This window comes from Coregonus lavaretus, assembly GCF_964263955.1.
Source record: "Coregonus lavaretus genome assembly, chromosome: 24".
In the NCBI taxonomy this organism is placed as follows: Eukaryota; Metazoa; Chordata; class Actinopteri; order Salmoniformes; family Salmonidae; genus Coregonus; species Coregonus lavaretus.
This window is the reverse complement of record NC_140011.1, coordinates 11,146,504-11,170,538: the sequence shown is the minus strand read 5'-3', so window position 1 is coordinate 11,170,538 and position 24,035 is coordinate 11,146,504. Positions and strand designations below refer to the sequence as shown.

At 40.9% G+C, this 24,035-nt stretch overlaps 1 protein-coding gene across 1 annotated transcript in view; it reads right to left on the bottom strand.

Moving 5' to 3' along the window:
* LOC311099395 (fibrinogen C domain-containing protein 1-like) overlaps positions 1 to 24,035 on the bottom strand; it is a gene marked incomplete at both ends in the record, with an annotated part of 148,740 nt that overhangs the window by 6,623 nt on the left and 118,082 nt on the right. Inside the window, one exon of the mRNA XM_084140094.1 lies at positions 390 to 569. Coding sequence (XP_083996220.1) covers positions 390 to 569 — 180 coding nt within the window. The remainder of the gene's footprint in view (positions 1 to 389; positions 570 to 24,035) is intronic.

The following is a 24,035-nucleotide window of genomic DNA, read 5'->3' as shown; positions in this document are numbered from 1 at the left end:
GTTTGGGGAACAGATACACACAGACACATATAGTTTGTCCCTGTTTCTCTGTCCCTGTCTGTCCACGCTGTGGGGACCAAACCAAACACTTCCATACCTCATTCCCTCAGCACTTAACAATAAACTACTGCAGATGACACAGCAGATTTTACTATAGATAGAGTCAATGCATTGTTGAGTTATAAGTATTTTAGGAGGAAATCTGGGGCATCTACATTTGTGTTTAAGTGCAGCTTAACTTTGCTTTGGGCGACCTCGATGTCTGGGTCTATAACAACCCAATCTATAATTTGAATCAAACTTCAATGTAAAATGTTCATTGAAGATGAGAGTTCATTAGGTAGATACTTTATTGATTAACAACTGGTCAGTCAGATATAAGCTTGTACCTGCGTTTCCGGCGTAATCTCCAACGGTCAGTGGGTATCCATCATCGTCAGGGTCCACAGAGAACAGGCCAACTCCGAAGGTCCCATACTGGGCGTAGGCTGTACTGTTGTCAAAGTCCTCCAGGTCAATCCTCAACTCATAGTTACCCTGGATGGAGAGAGCATGGATCTGCTTCAACCCTGCAGACAGAGAGAGAGCAAGAGAGAGAGAGAGAGTGTGGGAGGGAGGTGGAGAAAGAGAAAGAGAGTGAGAGAGCGAATGAAGGACAAAGAAGGAGCGATAGGAAGGGAAGGAGAGAGTTAGAGTTGACCGATCAGAGCCACTCCCTGAGGGAGAGAGACCCCCTTGTTGCCTTGAGAAAACCCCCACACCAAAGTGATTTCATTTTAGAAGCAGGAGCAGCATCTGCTTCGTACTGTGCCGTGTGACTTAAAGGAAAACCGGAACACACTTAATGTCCCTGCCCACCAGTCAGTTCCCAGAAGTCAACCTGCTACAGTAAGTGAGAAGTCCCAACAGTGCAGCAGGATGCTCTGTCTGGATGCTTTAACCCATGGTCTGTCACATAACATCAAAGACAGCACTGCTCTCACTCCCGAGTCCTCACAAACTACTTAAAGCACACACTCTGTTGGAGACACACACACACACACACACGTTTGTTTTACTATCCTTTTGGGGACCAAATAATTGATTCCCAATCAAAATCCTATTTTCCCTAACCCTAAACCTAATCCTTAACCTATCCCTAACCTTAACCCCAAACCTAAGTCCTAACCTAACCCAACCCTAATTGTAACCCTAACCCTAAACCTAACCCCTGAGCCTAAAATAACCTATTTCCTTTTGGAGACCGGCGAAATGTGACTGTCCGCATCGATTTTGATTGATGTACCAAATTTGGCAATGTTTTTTTTTTTACATTGGATAAAAGCAAAGACTCAGAGCTACAAAATGGTATATCATACACTTTTGAGGAACAATGGGAGAGTAATTCTGCTTTGAAAGTTGATAAACTTGTAACCCCACTTTTGAGAAAATGGCCCTTGAATGTTTTGGTACACCTACTGGAGAGCTCTTCTTTGTCTACACCCATTCAACATCTTTCACACCCTCTTAAGCCTTAGCCCCACCCATCTCTTTAAGGATTCACATGAGGCCATGTGCTAAACCGAGTGAGTAGTGTAGTAAAGATTTCAAGACTAAAAGTGGTAAAAGTAGTAGCCTACAATAAGTCTATATCCTAATCTGACTTCGGTGCAGGTCATGTTGTTCACACTATATCAAATAAAATCAAAGTTTATTTGTCACTTGCACAGGATACAGAAGGTGTAAATGGTACAGTGACATGGTGGCTTGTATATTTGCATAGTAGCAATATAAAAAACAGAAAGTGTCCAGCTAAAGATATTTTATAAATATTAGATGACGCTTACTCAGACACGCTTGTCTAAATTGATGGGTCATGTCAAAGAAATGCTATAACCCCCAGCCACATCTTGCTAAGTAGATGTGTCTCTACAGAAGTTGCAAACGGTACAGTGAAATGGTTACTTTCATATTTGCGTAGTAGCAATCTCAAAAATAGAAAGTGTCAATATAAAACAATATAACAAAAAGTGTCGATGCCAGTAGAGAATGAACAAAATAATATACAGTATGTACAAGAACAATATCAAGAACAATATCAGTGATAGATGAGGTAGTTATTTGCAATCAGGGGTAAAGTGGCTGAGCAGCAGGATAGAAAAGAAAATAGTAGTGACAACGTATGGCAATGTATGGTGTGTGTGTTAGGAGAGAGTCATGTGAATGTGCATAGAGGCATTGCAGATAGTCCGGATGACTGGGAACTCGCCCCCAGTGATGAACGGATCTGTCCGCACCACTCATGAACAAGGGAATCTATTTTCAGAGAGCCTGTTTTTGTCCTTCCCTTGACTTTGGTGCATGGCTTCTTCGTCGCAAAACTCCCTGATCTTCTCAAAAAGAAAAGTTGGACTAGTTGTGTCCATTCCAAGTGGTGCTTGTACAGGCAGACCATCTATGGGAGGAAGGATGTCAACGGTGCGCAGCAGCTGAAACCTGGTCCCGACTAAGTCTGAACACTCCTTGGCGACAACAACACCAAGCTCCAGAGCATTGAAGCTGTAAAACAGGAAAATAGACAAACAAATTAAGACATTGCAAACTTGCATAACATCAATTCACCTCCCAAGTTTAAATAAGAAGAATAACCTCATACAATGCAATGAAAATAATATTCACCTGAAGTGCTGGTACTGTTTGATCTGTGGCAACGGCCTGAAGTATGGAGTCAGGTGTTGTTGCCACCCATAGCTTTCCACCAGCACCGTACCATCCTCCAGTCTCCTTCTATGACTGGTGGAGGAGAGTCAGGTGTGTTCTACTGATGCTGAAAGACAAATTCCAGATACAAATATTTGAGCATTATTATACAACAGATGGCTGTAATCAGCCAGACAAGCCTGGCTAACTTGATGGGTCATGTAATCATCTGGCGAAGGGGAGTCTTTTATTTAGACATGTAGCTAGCTAAACAATGAACCATAATCCCAACCCATAGAGTACTAGCAATACAAACTGATTGTCATAGCTAGCTAAAGCTAACCAACTAGGTTCAATGTTGGTTAGCTAGCTAACATTAGGCTATAACTAGCAATGGAAATGGCTTTCTGAGATAATATTACTACACAGATCATACACGTAACGTTAGCTAGCCAGCCAGCCAGATAACGTTTGCAAGCTAGCTAACAGTAGACTTTAACTTGGGGTCTTTTGTTTAGACATGTAGCTAGCTGAAGAATGAACCATAATCCCAATCCATAGAGTACTAGCAATACAAACCGATTGTCATAGCTAGCTAAAGTTAACCAAATTGGTTCAATGTTAGCTATTTAGCTAGCATTTGGCTACAACTAGCAATGCAAATGGCTTTCTGAGATAATATTAGTACACAGAAAATGTAGCTAGACTCTTACCCGTATACATGGATGAACGCGTCACGGCAGACTGCAACCCCTTTCATTAAATAAGACGTCCTGTGTCATTTCCATTTTGTTTCTACAGCTTGCTTCGCCCGTTGTGTCAAGTCACTCTGGTTCACACTGACCGTGTGCAATTCCATAAGAATCATCAGATCTTTTTCCCTCTCTGTCACGGATGCCATGGTTGCCCTTAGTTTAAAGATGTAATCCGGACTCCCTCTGCATTTCCAATCAAATGCCATAATTGTATTAATCTCCTGATCATACTCTGCTTCCACCAGGCATTCCAATGATTTCAAAACTCTGTCAACTTCTTCCTTGTCAACAACACTGTTGATCGCCATTTCTTCCCCATCACTGTCATCAGAAGACTCCACAATGTCTGGTTCAATGAAAATGTTTTTACCTAAATCAGGGATTTCCTCATTGTCTGAGAGAGTCAGCATGGCACGATCGTCCTCCAGAAAGTAGTCCATCACAACTTTTTCCCACTGACCTTTGTCGATACCACCTGATAAATTCAGGGAAGCAATGTTATTGAAAGCAGTAGCAACACATTTGCAGTTGTCCATGGCTAACGTTATATACATATTGTTTTTTTTAAGCTGCAGTAATAAGGATTATCTACACATAACAAGCAGCTCATTTTATAGACAGAAGATGCTACACGGCAGTCCAATCCGAACTCATCTCTCGGCATGTCCAGCCCATTCATTATCTCTGCCAAGTAGTAATTTAGCAATTGTATTCGTATTTACAGATGGCATATACGTTTGTTATTAAGACACATGAAAGTTCACATGTTCCAGAAGGCAATTCTGCCAAAAAACGCATTTTGATAATAAAAAATAAATTAAAAAATGTCCCCACTTGTCTGAATTGTCCTTCCTTTACTATCCTTGTGAGGACTTCTGGTCCCCACAAGGATAGTAAAACCAAAAACACACAAACACGCACGCACACACACACGCACACATACACACCCACCCACACACACACTAACTCCTAAACCTAACCCTAAATCTAATCCCTAACCCTAATTCTAACGCTAACCCTAATTCTAACCCTAAAATAGCCATTTCCCTTGTGAAGACCGGCAAAATGTCCTCACTTGTCAAGGCTTGTGTGTGTGAATGGACACGCCCCAGTCACTGGGTTTGGAAGCTCCCATGACAGGAACTCTATATGAAAGACTCATCTTGTCCCGATCATACAATCTTCGGCTGGCTATGGGTCAATTTCACTCCATTCCAACTCCATAGTTAAGATTGAAAACTCAAAATTTCAAAATAAACAAAATCCAATAATTTACATCACAGGCTGTGATGTGACTCACTCAGTGAGTCTCTTTCAGTTCAGGCATTTCATGGCTGTCTCACAACGAAGATTGAGCGTGAGAGTGAAACAGAGCGAGAGCGAGAGCGACAAAGAGACAGAGTGAAGGCGTTGCCATTCCTCCTTCCACACATCCTTGCCCCCTCCTGTTTCTTGTTTTCCGCTGGTGTGTAGACTGATCGTGCTTCCAGGCCAAAACTCCTGAGATCAAAGATACAGCATGAAGAGACTGACAGCCAGAGCAGAACAGGAACACGCCTCCCTCCCGACCGACCTGGGTACTCCTGTCACTCTGAGCTGGTTCAGTGGAAACCACACTACAGTACAGCGATGACAGACTAACAGTGGGGGACTGCAGCTCAGTACAAACCAGCCTCTAGCTTTGGTGTTCAAAACACATTCTACGGTTACAAGTGTTTTCTTAGGATGAAAAGAGATTTGAAAGAGAACAAATGAAACTAAAGCTTGATTTTCCGCAGGCTTTGTAGCATCAAACTGAGGTTGTGTCTTGAGATGGCACGAATCAGATATGATTACTTAACTGTATGCGATGGGAACAGCCTCCAATAGTTTGAGGTCACAGTAAAGATATGCAATAATGCCCTAATTATATACTGTAGCAGTGCAGAAACAAGATAAGATAACCTAAATAAGCAAGAGATCAACTGTTCACAACTGTGTTGCTTTGTTGATATTTCAAGCAGCAACAGGTGTCAATGTAGCCTGGTTCCAGATCTTTTTGTGATGTCTTGCCAAATACTTGTCACTCATTGTCAAGTCAAACACATTGTAAAAATAATCCTGTAATTTTTACAGTAAATTACTGGCAGCACAGTAGCCAGTAGATTACTGTAAATGCACAGTAAATTACTGTCAGCACAGAAGCCAGTAAACAACTGTAGATTTACAGGACCTTTACTATAACACACATTTACAGCATATTACTGGAACAGTACAATATGCTGTATTCCTAGAATCTACAGTGAATTACTGGAAGCACAGCGGTTAGTAAACTGTTGCAGATTTAAAATGCAGGTAGCTATTGCCAACAACAGCAGTAATTCTGTTACATGTACTTGCCATTTACATTTGAGTCATTTAGCAGACGCTCTTATCCAGAGTGACTTACAGTTAGTGAGTGCATACATTTTCATACTGGCCCCCCGTGGGAATCGAACCCACAACCATGGCGTTGCAAACACCATGCTCTACCAACTGAGTTACACGGGACCATATATAGATATATACCCTGAACAAAAATATAAATGCAACATGCAACAATTTCAAAGATTTCAAAGAAATCAGTCAATTGAAATAAATGTATTAGGCCCTAATCTATGGATTTCAATTGACTGGGAATACAGATATGTATGTTGGTCACAGATACCTTAGAAAAAAGGTAGGGGCATGGATCAGAAAACCAGTCAATATCTGATGTGACCCCCATTTGCCTCATGAAGCGCGACAGATAAGAGCGTCTGCTAAATGACCAAAATGTCAATGTAAAAATTAACATTTCTGGGTATTATTCTAATGACTGCCGCACCCAAGCAAGGCCAAATTGGATCAAAATACACATAGTTTGAGGGCGGAGCTTATTAGAATAAAACCCAGCTGTATGCTTCGCAAGTGTTCATTTTTAACATTTACATTTTGGTCATTTAGCAGACGCTCTTATCCAGAGCGACTTAGAGTCAGTGTTTTAAACTAAGGTTGATTTTTAAAAAGACATTTCACAGTCATAGCAGTAAAACGTTTCTGTAACCGTTACTGGGAATGTTGTTGAAGTTAAGGATACACTGGTCTTCATCTTATCCTGTATTTCTAACAAAATGCACTATTTGACTGAAAGTATGTGTATGCCTGCTCCAAAGCCATGGGTGTTAATATGGAGTTGGTTCCCCTTTTGCTACTACATGTATAATAGTCTCCACTCTTCTGGGAAGGCTTTCCGCTAGATGTTGGAACATCGCTGCGGGGACTTGCTTCCACTCAGCCGCAAGCGCATTAGTGAGGTTGGGGGATTAGGCCTGGCTCGCAGTGTGTGTTCCAGTTCATCCCAAAGTTGTTTGATGGGGTTGAGGTCAGGGCTCTGTGCAGGCCAGTCAAGTTCTTCCTCACCGATCTTGACAAACCATTTCTGTATGGACCTCTCTTTGCGCATGGGGGCATTGTCATGTTGAAACAGGAATGGGACTTCCCCAAAATGTTGCCACAAAGTTGGAAGCACAGAATCGTCTAGAATGTCATTGTATGCTGTAGCGTTAATATTTCCCTTCACTGGAACTAAGGGGCCTAGCCCGAACCATGAAAAACAGCCCCAGACCATTATTCCTCATCCACCAAACTTTACAGTTGGCACTGTGCATTTGGGAAGGTAGCGTTCTTCTGGCATCCACCAAACCCAGATTTGTCCGTCGGACTTCCAGATGGTTAAATTGTTATTCATCACTCCAGAGAACGCGTTTCCACTGCTCCAGAGTCCAATGGCGGCGGGCTTTACACAACTCCAGCCGGCGCTTGGCATTAAGCATGGTGATCTTAGGCTTGTGTGCGGCTGCTCGGCCATGGAAACCCATTTCATGAAGCTCCCGATGAACAGTTCTTGTGCTAACGCTACTTCCAGAGGCAGTTTGGAAATCGGAAATGAGTGTTGCAACAGAGGACAGACGATTTTTACATGCTACGCGCTTCAGCACTCGTCGGTCCCGTTCTGTGAGATTGTGTGGCCTACCACTTCGCAGCTGAGCCGTTGTTGCTCCTAGAAGTCTCCACTTCACAATAACACCACCTAGAGATGACCAGGGCAGCTCTAGCAGGGCAGAAATTTGACGAACTGACTTGTTGGAAAGGTGGCATCCTATGACGGTGCCATTCTACTGCTAACGTTTGTCTATGGAAATTGCATGGCTGTGTACTTGATTTAATACACATGTCAGCAACGGGTTTGGCTGAAATAGCCGAATCCACTAATTTGAAGAGGTGTCCAAATACTTTTGTATATATAGTGTACCTTTTCAATGTATATTTGCCGATCTCTGGCTATTGCAAATTATGTTACTCTAATATTTACAGTAACTTGGCACCAACTTCTCTAAGTTACTGAAAAATGCAAAGCAATGACAGTACACAGTACAAAACGTTAATGCTACTGTAATCATATTGGTATTTTACTGTAATTACATTGGATTAGTGCAAGCAGGTTGGCTGTTAGGTATTTTATTTTACAGAATATTTATGAACATTTGCAGATTTATATCACTTGCTCTTCTAGAAACCTAAAATGTTACAAACTGGCTGTGATTACATGGCAAAACCAATCAAAGGACGTGGTTTAATATTCAACCATTAAAGGTTTAAGACCCACTGTCACTCTGATCTACCCCTATATACACTACTGTTCAAAAGTTTGGGGTCACTTAGAAATGTCATTTTTTCCGAAATAAAAGCATTTTTTTTGTCCATGAAAATAACATCAAATTGATCAGAAATATAGTGTAGACATTGTTAATGTTGTAAATGTCTATTGTAGCTGGAAACTGCTGATTTTTTATGGAATATCTACATAGGCGTACAGAGGCCCATTATCAGCAACCATCAGTCCTGTGTTCCAATGGCACGTTGTGTTTGCTAATCCAATTTGATCATTTTAAAAGGCTAATTGATCATTAGAAAACCCTTTTGCAATTATGTTAGCACAGCTGAAAACTATTGTGGGAGGGGAAAGAATTGTTGGCTAATTAACATATTTTGAGGTGTGCCTTGTAAGTGGCTACTGTATATTTGTTTGACACATTAGTAAGAATGCTGTACCAACTGAACTGATATATGGTAGTTTTTCACTAATATTTTAATGTACACTACCGTTCAAAAGTTGTGGTCACTTAGACATTTCCTTGTATTTGAAAGAAAAGCTATTTTTTTGTCCATTAAAATAACATCAAATTGATCAGAAATATAGTGTAGACATTGTTAATGTTGTAAAAGGCTATTGTAGCTGGAAATTGCTGATTTTTAAATGAAATATCTACAAAGGCGTACAGAGGCCCATTATCAGCAACCATCAGTCCTATGTTCCAATGGCACGTTGTGTTTGCTAATCCAAGTTTATCATTTTAAAAGGCTAATTGATCATTAGAAAACCCTTTTTCAATTATGTTAGCACAGCTGAAAACCGTTGTGCTGATTAAAGAAGCAATAAAACTGGCCTTCTTGAGACTAGTTGAGTATCTGGAGCATCAGCAATTGTGGGTTTGATTACAGGCTGAAAATGGACAGAAACAAATAACTTTTTTTCTGAAACTCTTCAGTCTATTCTTGTTCTGAGAAATGATTGCTATTCCATGTGAGAAATTGCCAAGAAACTGAAGATCTCGTACAACGCTGTGTACTACTCCCTTCACAGAACAGCGCAAACTGCCTCTAACCAGAATAGAAGAAGGAGTGGGAGGCCCCGGTGCACAACTGAGCAAGAGGACAAATACATTAGAGTGTCTAGTTATGAGAAACATATGCCTCACAGGTTATCAACTGGCAGCTTCATTAAATACAGTGGCTTGCGGAAGTATTTACCCCCTTGGCATTTTTCCTATTTTGTTGCCTTACAACCTGGAATTAAAATATATTTTTTGGGGGTTTGTATCATTTCATTTACACAACATGCCTACCACTTTGAAGATGCAAAATATTTTTTGGGGTGAAACAAACAAGAAATCAGACAAAAAAACTGAAAACTTGATGCTGCCACCACCATGCTTCACTGTGGGGATGGTGTTCTCGGGGTGATGAGAGGTGTTGGGTTTGTGCCAGACATAGCATTTTCCTTGATGGCCAAAAAGCTCAATTTTAGTCTCATCTGACCAGAGTACCTTCTTCCATATATTTGTGGAGTCTCCCACATGCCTTTTGGTGAACACCAAACATGTTTCGAAAAACTTATTTTTTTCTTTAAGCAATAGCATATCTCAGACTGCCCATCTTAATCTTTTATTTTTATTGGCCAGTCTGAGATCTGGCTTTTTCTTTGCAACTCTGCCTAGAAGGTCAACATCCCGGAGTCGCCTCTTCACTGTTGACGTTGAGACTGGTGTTTTGTGGGTACTATTTAATGAAGCTGCCAGTTCAGGACCTGTGAGGCGTCTGTTTCTTAAACTAGACTAGTTTTGCACCGGGGCCTCCCACTCCTCTTTCTTTTCTGGTTAGAGACAGTTTGCGCTGTTCTGTGAAGGGAGTAATACACTGCGTTGTACAAGATCTTCAGTTTCTTGGCTTTATTTCTCGTATGGAATAGCCTTCATTTCTCAGAACAAGAATAGACTGACGAGTTTCAGAAGAAAGTTATTTGTTTCTGGCCATTTTCAGCCTGTAATCAACCCACAATTGCTGATGCTCCAGATACTCAACTAGTTTCAAGAAGGCCAGTTTTATTGTTTCTTTAATCAGCACAACGGTTTTCAGCTGTGCTAACATAATTGAAAAAGGGTTTTCTAATGATCAATTAACCTTTTAAAATGATAAAATTGGATTAGCAAACACAACGTGCCATTGGAACATAGGACTGATGGTTGCTGATAATGGGCCTCTGTACACCTTTGTAGATATTTCATTAAAAATCAGCAATTTCCAGCTACAATAGCCATTTACAACATTAACAATGTCTACAATATATTTCTGATCAATTTGATGTTATTTTAATGGACAAAAAAATAGCTTTTCTTTCAAATACAAGGAAATGTCTAAGTGACCCCAACTTTTGAACGGTAGTGTACATTAAAATATTAGCGAAATACTACCATATATCAGTTCAGTTGGTACAGCATTCTTACTATCGCGTCAAACAAATATACAGTAGCCACTTACAAGGCACACCTCAAAATATGTTAACTAGCCAACAATTCTTTCCCCTCCCACAATATTTTCCCACAATACACCAGTATGCTGCTGTAAATATACAGCAAAACAGGTAATACAGTACTTTAGTAATTTGTTACAGTGCATGTTTAGCTTAACTATTCCATAAGTAGCAAGATAGTGGTGAAGACTGGCACCCAGGCTAACAGGAGCCAATGGTATTTCTCAGACGCACCTCATAAGAAATAGAGTTCAACACTCTCTCTTCCTATCTAATCCCCACCAAACTTAACGTCTAGTGGCTCAGTCTGATTTTAATTCACTACTAATCCTCCAGCTCTGTCGGACTCAGTGTGCTCTGACAGAGAGGGCTGATGAGGGCTAACGAAGAGGCCTAATTTGAAAGCAAACCCTGGTGAAAAAGCCCCATTACCATTCAGTAATGTTGACTCCCAGTTATGGCATTCTATTTTCTACATAGTGCACTACTTTTGAACAGGGCCCATCATGCTCTCGTCAAAGGTAGTGCACTTTGTAGTGAATAGGGTGCAGTTTGGGACACGGCCCAGCATGGGACTGGGTAGAGGAGCTGCTTAGTTTGGGTTGTCTCACTCAACAGGAGGTGGATCTACCAGGCTTTGAGTTTCTCAGAGCATCAGCAGATTCTAGGGTGCTTCTCACTCGTTCACACGTTCCGTTCGCAGACTTTGCACAAACACTTTCACACAATAAACACCTGCAAGCATGCATGCATGCAGACACACACGTACACACACACGCATACAGAAGCAGCAGCAGCTTATACCAGTGTGAGAATTAATACCACACCTTATCGCTCAGACAGACAGTGGCAGTTCTCTCCACAGACTCTCCAATCCCTCAGGTAAAAGAACGTCTCAGAGTTTTAACTTTAAAATGTCAAAGAACGGCTTTGTGTTCGTTCTCTTCTTCAGAAAGAGATTTAGAAATAAACTAGCAGATGCGACACAGCTCTATTTAAAGAACATCAGCTTCCATCTGAATTCACACACACACACACACACACACACACACACACACACACACACACACACACACACACACACACACACACACACACACACACACACACACTTTACATTTACATAGCTTTAATTCACTATCTAATTAAAGCCCTGGAGATTCTTTCCCAGACTCTTACTGAGAATAATTAAACAGAGGATGCGTCCCAAATGGCACCCTATTGCGTATATAGTGCACTAATTTTGACCAGGTCAAAAGCAGTGCACTATGTAGGAAATAGGGTACCATTTGGCACACACCCAGATAGAGACGTTCCTAAACAACAGAGACTTTCATTGTCTTCCTTGGTTCAAACTTAAACGCTCAGGTGTGGTCTTCCTAGCCAGCCATATTAATTCAATGCTATTGTTTAGTTATTTAAACTGCTTCTGCTCCTCCTAAATTATAATTTTTGAGGCATTTTGCTGGTGAATTATCATACTGATTGCTCTGTTAGGGGAACGGCTTCTCTTTATTTCTTGCTAATTTCCCTTTCAGTCACAGTGTAACGAGGAGAAAACTCTCTCCCCTGTGACGGCAAGGTGAAGAACCAGACAGAATGAAGTTAAACTTTTATAAAGAAGTCATTAGGAATGGATAAGGTGTGTTTAATTTGTATATTCTGTGATGTTTCATTTTGACGTCCGTCCAGGTCCCAAATGACATCCTATTCCCTTAAAAGTAGTGTACTATATAGGGAACAGGGTGCCATTTGGGATGAAACCACAGAAAAAAGTATTCCATCCTTTTTCATAACATGCATATCCTATCAGTTTGATTCTGTAATTTATAATAGGACTGATTATAAAATATACATATTTTATTTGGTTTATTGGTCTGCTGTTAACCTTGGAATTACAGAACGTTCTACTGCGTAGAGTTGACTACACTAATAAATTGCTGTAAATGTACAGCAAATTTACAGCGCAGTAACCTACAGGACATTTTTTACGTTGTATGTTTTGTGACTACCATGGACTGTATGTGTTATGACTATATTACTACTGTGTATCTACTACTGTGAGCCTAATGATTGTCTGACTAGGAATGTGTGTAAGCAACCACTAGTGTGCACAGTATCACCCTACAAATACCAGCAGGGCTTAACTCCAGTGTATCAAATACAGACAGCATTATGAAATTACAATAGTTGGTCACAACATCTATTCAAATACACTCCACAAGGGCACCGATCCCAAACGTCCTTCACAGACATCACGTCACTGACAACAATGCCACCTTTTTAGTGGGAATCATTTCATCTGTAATTGGTATTGTGTACAATTCCAATCAGTGGGCATGTGGCATTGATTGCATTATAATGAAACAGTCCGTTCATGCAGCACAAGGTTGCCAAAACACAGCTGAACTCCCCTAAGAGAACCAACAGTATTGGTCAGTTCTACTTCTACTTGTAATGCTAATTGCAAGGTTTTTGAAGATACATTAGTGTAAGCCTTACGGAAAAACCTAATGAATTTCACATGTGAATACGTGATCTCGTGCGCTATCATGAAATGTAATTTTGAATATTTTACTTTGAAAGGCATGATTTACATTAATTCAATTTAAACAGTCATGGTACCTGCAGGTTTTGTCTAGTTCCTGGTTTATTCCAGGGTTGTCCCAAGGAAGTTTTTTTAGGATGTCCTTAGAACATTGTGTCATGGTCCCCTGGAGATTTTTGTCTAGTTGTGGTGAAATTATGGTAAATCTACAACAAGTTACTTTATTTTTAGATCTAAATTCAGGTGTTAATGCTGCTGATTACTTGAGACTCCACCTCCACCTCACACCTCACAAATTCCTGATTGCTAGATGTGTGAAGTTCTTGCTGCACCACCAGGTCTGTGGACATTATGGAGATTAGCAAGAATGAATTCCTGCACTTTGCCTAAAGTTGCAGTAAAAATAAAGTAAATATATACAACAACTTAAAGGTGTTATTTCTATAAAACGGCAGCACGCTGCTGTATTCTGATTTCATTTAGTGTAAAAAAAAATCTGATCTGTGAAAGAAGTATGGCCACAAACTTATTGGCAAGAATGCATTTCTGCACTTTGCTAAAAGTTGCCTAGAATCAAGTAAATAATTGGCAAATGATCACCACCAGCGTAAAACTAGCAGTGCTCAAGGACACTTGACCTAGATTATACATTAATTCTTTGAGGATTTGAACTTGCAACCTCTTGATTGGGAGTGCATCAATGTTTCTGCAGTACCAACAAGTTCATATTAATTTATACTATACCGAAAAAAAATATAAACGCAACCTGTTGGTCCCATGTTTGAGCTGAAATAAAAGATCCCCAAAATTTTCCATACGCACAAAAAGCATATTTCTCTCAAATTATCTGCATAAATGTGTTTACATCCCTGATAGTGAGCATTTCTCCTTTGCCAAGATAATCCATCCACCTAACAGGTGTGGCATATCAAGAAGCTGATTAAACAGCATGATCATTACACAGGTACACCTTGTGCTGGGGACAATAAAAAGCAGTTTTGTCACACAACACAATGCCACAAATGTCTCAAGTTTTGAGGGAGTGTGCAATTGGCATGCTGACAGCAGGAATGTCCACCAGAACTGTTGCCAGAGATTTGAATGTCCATTTCTCTACCCTAAGCTGCCTCCAACATTGTTTTTGGGGTGGAGAGGCTGAGGAGTATTTCTGTCTCAAATAAAGCCTTTTCGTGGGGAAAAACTAATTCTGATTGGCTGGGACAGGCTTCCCAGTGGGTGGACCTGGCTCCAAAGTGGGTAGGCCTATGCCCTCCCAGGCCCACGCATGGCTGCGCCCCTGCCCAGTCATGTGAAATCCATAGATTAGGGCCTAATGAATTTATGTCAATTGACTGATTTCCCTATATGAACTGTAACTTAGTCAAATCTTTGAAAATGTTGCATGTTGCATTTATATTTTGGTTCAGTAAATTATGTATTCAGTTCATGAAACATGGGACAAACACCTTACATGTTGTGTTAATTGTTTTGTATAGCGTATAAGCTGGAATTATAAATCTAAGTATTGTTGTCCATTACTTTACTCCAATTAGGGCTGGGGTGGTAGGGTTAGGGGAAAATAATAATGATGGAAAACATATACAAATATAATAATAAAGGGGATTAGAAATGATACCGTCATTTTGGGCAAGTGGGGAAGAGCCCCCCGTGTCACATATTAGTTTGCAAACAACAACAACCCCAAAAAATAATTGAGTTAATAAAGCCTCATTCAAACTTGGTCTCTTTTTTGCTTTTTTGAGTAAGAAATGCAGGTGTTTCAGCCTAGCTCAGTGCTTTCTGAAAAATACGGCGCGTAGGGTTTGGTAATGTTCTCTAGTTGTGCCGTGATTGGCTCAGTGTTCTGTCACTCATGGGGACACTACGTCACTGCAATATCTAGGGGTAGAGCTCGAAAAATTCAAGCCCCTTGGGTGCTGCCATAGAGTTACATTAGAAGTGTCCATCCAAGAACGCTCAAGGCCAGGATGTTGTCTCTGGTTTTGAATCTGAATTTAGAGAACTGAATTTGAAAACTGAATCTGAATACGTCTGAGAAGTTGAATATATGAAACTTTGATCAACTTGAAATGATAGTTTGTAAACTTGACACAGAGACAATGAATGCAATAGAGTGGGGAAAAAAAGTATTTAGTTAGCCACCAATTGTGCAAGTTCTCCCACTTAAAAAGATGAGAGAGGCCTGTAATTTTCATCATAGGTACACGTCAACTATGACAGACAAATTGAGATTTTTTTTTCTCCAGAAAATCACATTGTAGGATTTTTAATGAATTTATTTGCAAATGATGGTGGAAAATAAGTATTTGGTCACCAACAAACAAGCAAGATTTCTGGCTCTCACAGACCTGTAACTTCTTCATTAAGAGGCTCCTCTGTCCTCCACTCGTTACCTGTATTAATGGCACCTGTTTGAACTTGTTATCAGTATAAAAGACACCTGTCCACAACCTCAAACAGTCACACTCCAAACTCCACTATGGCCAATACCAAAGAGCTGTCAAAGGACACCAGAAACAAAATTGTAGACCTGCACCAGGCTGGGAAGACTGAATCTGCAATAGGTAAGCAGCTTGGTTTGAAGAAATCAACTGTGGGAGCAATTATTAGGAAATGGAAGACATACAAGGCCACTGATAATCTCCCTCGATCTGGGGCTCCACCCAAGATCTCACCCCGTGGGGTCAAAATGATCACAAGAACGGTGAGCAAAAATCCCAGAACCACACGGGGGGACCTAGTGAATGACCTGCAGAGAGCTGGGACCAAAGTAACAAAGCCTACCATCAGCAACACACTACGCCACCAGGGACTCAAATCCTGCAGTGCCAGACGTGTCCCCCTGCTTAAGCCAGTACATGTCTAGGCCCGTCTGAAGTTTGCTAGAGTGCATTTGGATGATCCAGAAGAGGATTGGGAGAATGTCACATGGTCAGATTAAACCAAAATATTACTTTTTGGTAAAAACTCAACTTGTCGTGTTTGGAGGACAAAGAATGCTGAGTTGCATCCAAAGAACACCATACCTACTGTGAAGCATGGGGGTGGAAACATCATGCTTTGGGGCTGTTTTTCTGCAAAGGGAACAGGACGACTGATCCGTGTAAAGGAAAGAATGAATGGGGCCATGTATCGTGAGATTTTGAGTGAAAACCTCCTTCCATCAGCAAGGGCATTGAAGATGAAACATGGCTGGGTCTTTCAGCATGACAATGATCCCAAACATACCGCCCGGGCAACGAAGGAGTGGCTTCGTAAGAACAATTTCAAGGTCCTGGAGTGGCCTAGCCAGTCTCCAGATCTCAACCCCATAGAAAATCTTTGTAGGGAGTTGAAAGTCTGTGTTGCCCAGCGACAGACCCAAAATATCACTGCTCTAGAGGAGATCTGCATGGAGGAATGGGCCAAAATACCAGCAACAGTGTGTGAAAACCTTGTGAAGACTTACAGAAAACGTTTGACCTGTGTCATTGCCAACAAAGGGTATATAACAAAGTATTGAGAAACTTTTGTTATTGACCAAATACTTATTTTCCACCATAATTTGCAAATAAATTCATAAAAAATCCTACAATGTGATTTTCTGGATTTTTTTTCCTCATTTTGTCTGTCATAGTTGACGTGTACCTATGATGAAAATTACTGGCCTCTCTCATCTTTTTAAGTGGGAGAACTTGCACAATTGGTGGCTGACCTAATACTCCCCCCCCCCCCACTGTATCTACCATATTGAAACTGAATATATAAATATTGAATTTGAACAATTTTCACTCAATTCAGTTTCAAATCATTAAATACAAGTTAAATTTATGAATTCAACTATTCAAGTTGTCCATTACAAATGACAAAATATTAAATTAAAATTCAATATCCATATACAAAATCTAAATTATGTAATTCAAATACAATTTCAGTTTTTACTGAAATTGCTCCATACATTCCCCTAAACATTAATTTCCTTTAATACATATCTGCACTTAGCAAAAGAGGGCCATCTGCACTCTATTTTAGTTGTCAGTTATTCTGACTATTCTCTCATCATTGATTTCATTTACTTATTTCAGCAATTTGAGGTTTTCTGTATACTTGTCTAATGTTGGTGTGGCATATTGCTCTGTTTTAATGTTACTCTGGAACAATTTAAGGGTTTTCTTGAGTATATTTTTAACAAAGCTGAGATTTACTTTAAAGTGTAAGATGACATGTGAAATCCATTACTGACACAGACATGGTGGTGTAGCAGGAAGATCGGAATGCCATGAAACCGAGAGGTTGTAAATTCAAATCCCAGGCAACAACCTTTTTTTTTTCTTTTTTTTTATATTATGTTTGTTTTTGTTTTTTTGTTTTTTTTGTCATTTAGCAGACGCTCTTATCCAGAGCGACTTACAGTTAGTGAATACATATATATTTTTTTATACTGGCCCCCCGTGGGAATCGAACCCACAACCCTGGTGTTGCAAACACCATGCTCTATCAACTGAGCTACATCCCTGCCGGCCATTCCCTCCCCTACCCTGGACGACGCTGGGCCAATTGTGCGCCGCCCATGAGTCTCCCGGTCGCGGCCGGCAGCGAAAGAGCCTGGATTCGAACCAGGATCTCTAGTGGCACAGTTAGCACTGCGATGCAGTGCCTTAGACCACTGCGCCACTCAGGAGTACCACATGTACACCAGACATGTTGAATAATAATTACTGTGTAAATAAACATACTGTACACAATGTAGTTATGTATGACACATTTGTTAGTTGGAAACACTGTATTTTAAAAGCACTGTGTGTTTCATAAAAAAAAAATTTTTGTTCGCAGGGCATCACCTGTGAAATATCATGTGAAAATATGTGAAAGGTTATGTGATCACATATGAAAATCCACATGTGAAACTTAATTTGAAATATCACATGGTTTAACAATAGTTCACATGTGCAAAATCAATTACATTCAGAAGTCACATAATTAGTTAAATAAAGTCCACCTGTGTGCAATCTAAGTGTCACATGATCTGTCACATGATCTCAGTATATATACACCTGTTCTGAAAGGCCCCAGAGTCTGCTACACTACTAAGCAAGGGGCACCATGAAGAACAAGGAGCTCTCGAAACAGGTCAGGGACAAAGTTGTGGAGAAGTACAGATCAGGGTTGGGTTATAAAAAAATATCAGAAACTTTGAACATCCCACGGAGCACCATTAAATCCATTATAAAAAAATTGAAAATTGAAAGGATATGGCACCACAACAAACCTGCCAAGAGAGGGCCGCCCACCAAAACTCACGGACCAGTCAATGAGGGCATTAATCAGAGAGGCAACAAAGAGACCAAAGATAACCCTGAAGGAGCTGCAAAGCTCCACAGCAGAGATTGGAGTATCTGTCCATAGGACCACTTTAATCCGTACACTCCACAGAGCTGGGCTGTACAGAAGAGTGGCCAGAAAAAAGCCATTGCTTAACAAAAAAAATAAGCAAACACGTTTGGTGTTCGCCAAAAGGCATGTGGGAGACTCCCCAAACATATGGAAGAAGGTACTCTGGTCAGATGAGACTAAAATTGAGCTTTCTGGCCATCAAGGAAAACGCTATGTCTGGCGCAAACCCAACACCTCTCATCACCCCGAGAACACCATCCCCACAGTGAAGCATGGTGGTGGCAGCATCATGCTGTGGGGATGTTTTTCATCGGCAGGGACTGGGAAACTGGTCAGAATTGAAGGAATGATGGATGGCGCTAAATACAGGGAAATTCTTGAGGGAAACCTGTTTCAGTCTTCCAGAGATTTGAGACTGGGACGGAGGTTCACCTTCCAGCAGGACAATGACCCTAAGCATACTGCTAAAGCAACACTCGAGTGGTTTAAGGGGAAACATCTAGTCAAAGCCCAGACCTCAATCCAATTGAGAATCTGTCGTATGACTTAAATATTGCTGTACATCAGCGGAACCCATCCAACTTGAAGGAGCTGGAGCAGTTTTGCCTTGAAGAATGGTCAAAAATCCCAGTGGCTAGATGTGCCAAGCTTATAGAGACATACACCAAGAGACTTGCAGCTGTAATTGCTGCAAAAGGTGGCTCTACAAAGTATTGGCTTTGGGGGGGGTGAATAGTTATGCACGCTCAAGTTTTCTGTTTGTTGACTTATTTCTTGTTTGTTTCACAATAAAACATATTTTTAATCTTCAAAGTGGTAGGCATGTTGTGTAAATCAAATGATACAAACCCCCCCAAAATAAATTTTAATTCCAGATTGTAAGGCAACAAAATAGGAAAAAAGCCAAGGGGGTGAATACTTTCGCAAGCCACTGTAAACCTTGCTGTCTGTCTCTCCAACATTTGCAACATTGTTTAAATATTACAATTTAATCTCCAGCTGTCCTATAGTAATAAACGTATTGAGACAGACAGGCAGGCAGCGTTTCTCAGCCAGTCGAAATCATGAATCAGCTGGCATCATTTTTATGGCTATATACAAAGAAATGTAAATTGAAAAAAGGTCAAACGAAACGAAGTGCAGCTAGTTTGCAGTCTTTCCAGCTTCAGTTTGTGGTGTCCTGATGAGAGAGCACATTGTCTATGTCAGGAAAAATCGCGCCTCATTAGCTCATTGTTATGGATGTTTCCAAATAAATGTCACTAGAAAACAGCTTAAACAAATGCAAATGCAGCTACTGTTGTTATTCTGGCTGCACTGTTTGATGTGACTGTAAATTAGCCATAGTTGGGTAGCTAGCAAGCAAGCAAGGCGCTAAATTGCCAGTATGGCAATGGAACATTTAGAACGAACGACTGGGTCGCATCCATAAATACAATACAAAAAGACTGAACGACTGGATCTCGTCTATGGCAACCGAACCAATAGAACGAACGACCAGCCGGCTTGGGTAGCAACCCTAGATTTGTGTCGGGACTATATCTTGTAGAAGGATGAAATAGTATGAATAAATTCATCAAAAGAACTTTTAGAATGAAAATATGTCAATCATTATTTGAATATGTTGGTAACCTGCTGTATAAAAGTGATAATGCCCTCGAAGCCGGTGTTTGGAGGACATATTGGCATATATCGACTTCGTCTAGGGCCTAACAAAACCCATGCCAACATATCCTCCAAATACCGACTTCTCGGGCATTATCTCTTAAATACTATATGATGAAAGTCACCCATATAATTATTTTCAATTTGCTAGGCACGGATCTCCCATGAGCATTCCAGAGCATTCTATACCCTCTGGTGTTCCATTTAAGATGATCATCAAGTGCATCACGTTGATTATTAAGGCCTACATGTTCTTCTTCCTTTATAGCAACAAAAAAAATGCAGACCCATAAACCATAAAAAGTGGAACTCCTTTTAAATGTAGAACGGAGATAAAAACACAACTGGGAACATAAGGTGCCTTTGTCACCCTGGTAAAGAGATGGTGAATAATGGCATACTAAAAATGAAATATATCCTCAATTAAACTTATTAAAATTGGGCCAGAGTAATCCATAACTCATTCCAGAGCTGTGAGGTTTTCAGAGCAATGGACAAATTCTACTTGTTAGGCCTATAAAGTTTGCAATTTGTCAGGGTGTTTTTTTTCAGGGAAAGAGAGAGAGAGAGAGAGAGAGAGAGAGAGAGAGAGAGAGAGAGAGAGAGAGAGAGAGAGAGAGAGAGAGAGAGAGAGAGAGAGAGAGAGAGAGAGAGAGAGAGAGAGAGAGAGAGAGAGAGAGAGAGAGAGAGAGAGAGAGAGAGAGACCGAGTGAAGGCGAGGCGGCGCTCTAAAGAGACAAAACAGCTCCTTGCTGACATTGATTACACCATTAGCGAGAGAGATTTGTGTTTCTCAAATGTGATAGAACAGCTAATGAGAGAGATGTCTTGTGATTAAATATGTAAAAGGCCTCAGCTGGAAGTCTGTGTAATGCCGTTAAAAGGTTAAAATATTAATGACTTATTTTATTTAATTAGAAAAATATGTCATAGAAGGGAAATGGTGCTTTTAAGGCATCTGTCTCGCTCGCATTGCGCCGTCAGGCAGAGAGAGAGAAAGAGAGAGAGGAATAGAATAAAAAACAGCGCTATAAAGCCAACAGCATAATGATTACACTTCTCTTTGCTGCTTATGACATTTCTCTGTGTTAATTATTCATAATGTCTTTCTCCTGCTGCATGGCTGCAGGGCGGCTATTATACCACACTGAATCTCGTTTAAAAAATGTTTTTCTTTTTTCTCTCTGTCCCTCTCCATGTTTTTCCTCACTCTCTCTTTCAGCCCACCTTTCTCCCTCTCTCTCTTTCTCTCTCTCTCTCTCTCTCTCTCTCTCTCTCTCTCTCTCTCTCTCTCTTGCTCTCTCTCTCTCTCTCTCTCTCGCTCTCTCTCTCTCTCTCTCTCGCTCTCTCTCTCTCTCTTTACTTCTCTCTCTCTTTCTTTCTCTCACTTGCTCTCTCCATCTCTTTGTTACTATTCTGGTGTGAGGAGATTAGCAAGAGGGAGGAGAAGTGAAGAGAGAAGAGGGGAATTAACTAGCTCCACAGACGAAGGAGAGGAGTGAGTGACGGTGCTATTGGGGCTCTGTGGCCGAGGGGGGTCCTTGAACACGTCTATTGAAAGACGTGCTGTCGCCTGCGTCGGCAGAAGAGAGGAGAGGCTCACACACAGACATTAAAGGAGAGAGGCACGGGGGGCAAAACGCAGACAGGTCCTTCCAACATCCGACTGTGGCGTTCACAGGAGAGACGAGAGGAGGAGAGAAACTTCAGATTAACTGTTGCACCTTTGACATCTCTGTGCTTTTTGTGATTCTTCAATCTGTTCATCAGTCTGTTTTCTTTGGCTTGTTTAATAGGCTTTCTTTGTCTGTCTCTCTTGTATGTGTGTGTGTTTGAGAGAGAGAGAGGGTAAAGAGAGATGTGTGTGTGTGTACGTGCGTGTGTGCGTGTGTGTTTGAGAGAGAGAGGGTAAAGAGAGATGTGTGTGTGTACGTGCGTGTGTGTGCGTGTGTGTGTGTTTGAGAGAGAGAGGGTAAAGAGAGATGTGTGTGTGTGTGCGCGCGTGTGTGTGTGTGTGTGCGTGTGACTGAGAGAGAGACATGGAGAGATACCGAAAAGGAGAGAATAAAAGGGGAGCATGTGTGTGTGTGGATGTCAATGCATACATAATTGCGGGCAGGTTCGTGTGAGCTCCTTTGTTCTATCTACTGTAGGCCTATGTGTATTTAACTACAGCGGTTCAAGGCTGAATATAGTCAGAGGAACAGATCGCTTCTGGTATTTACTCAGGAGAAGAACCAACGCTTCCCTTCCCGCTTCTCTCTCTCTCAACCGTTCGTTCCACAGTCTTATTCCAAAGTCGAGATAATGATCTTAGGGATGTTTGCTCAGCGTTCGCCCCAAAGCACCTCTTCATTACCCCTCTCTAGGGTCTCCCAAAGCCCTCATTGAAGATACAGAGTTTTTCATAACTATCAATAATACATATTATTTCCTTTTCAATTGAAATATATCCTCATGGGTTTCTGTAAAGACACCAGAGATCCATGAGAAGAAGATTCCATCCCCAGAGCAATTTCAGCCTAACAAATATTACCAAGTTAATGTGCAGTTTATTTACAGTACTGTTTGACTGGGGATGGTATGCTGGTGTGGGATTGCAGGAACAGTGTGTGTGTGTGTGTGTGTGGTTGTGTGCAATTACAGGAACAGCACTTTCTCTGTGTGACTGACGAAAGGTTTAGAAGCATCACAGGATCCAACTATCTCTTCAAGAACGTTCTATTCTCAACAATAGTGTGCTCCAATTATGTGTTTTTCAGACTTTAATTTTAAAAAATCATCTAAAAGATTTGTGTCATTGTTTTATATGGTATGCCATCAAAATCAATGAATTCAGTCATTGTTGAAAATCTATTACCTCCTACAAAATGACTGAGACTAACACAGTCTTTCATGTTAAAACCACAGAATTGAATAGTATTATATATTATCTCTATGGTTAAACCCCCTCCTGTGCATTATAACTAAACGGCCTGGATCCAGGTCATTAACCAGAGCCTCTTTGGGGTTCTGTTTACAGGGTCAAAGGTCATATCTCATGGAGAGTGTGGACAGGGGTTATCCGAGTGCACACAGCCTGAGAGAGAAAGAAAGATGGAGGGGGGAGAGAGAGGGGAGGGGGTGAGAGAGTGAGAGAGAGAGATAAATTGAATTGAGAGAGAGAGAGAGAGAGAGAGAGAGAGAGAGGCTGTTTAATGATGCCATTAGGAGAGAAATACAATGCATTCGGAAAGTACTCAGACCCCTTTACTTTTTACACATTTTGTTACGTTACAGTCTTATTCTAAAATGTATTTAAAAAATGTCCTCATCAATCTACACACAATACCCCATAATAACAAAGCAAACACAGGTTGTTCAACATTTTTGCAAATGTATTAAAAATAAAAAGCTGAAATATCACATTTACATAAGTATTCAGACCCTTTACTCAGTACTTTGTTGAAGCACTTTTGGCAGCAATTACAGCCTTGAGTCTTCTTGGGTATGACGCTACAAGCTTGGCACACATGTATTTGGAGAGTTTCTCCCATTCTTCTCTGCAGATCCTCTCAAGCTCTGGCAGGTTGGATGTGGAGCGTCGCTGCACAGCTATTTCCAGGTCTCTCCAGAGATGTTCGATCGGGTTCAAGTCTGGGCTCTGGCTGGACCACTCAAGGACATTCAGAAACTTGTCCCGAAGCCACTCCTGCGTTGTCTTAGCTGTGTGCTTAGGGTCGTTGTCCTGTTGGAAGGTGAACCTTCACCCCCAGTGTGAGGTCCTGAGCACTCTGGAGCAGGTTTTCATCAAGGATCTATCTGTACTTTGCTCTGTTCATCTTTCCCTCAATCCTGACTAGTC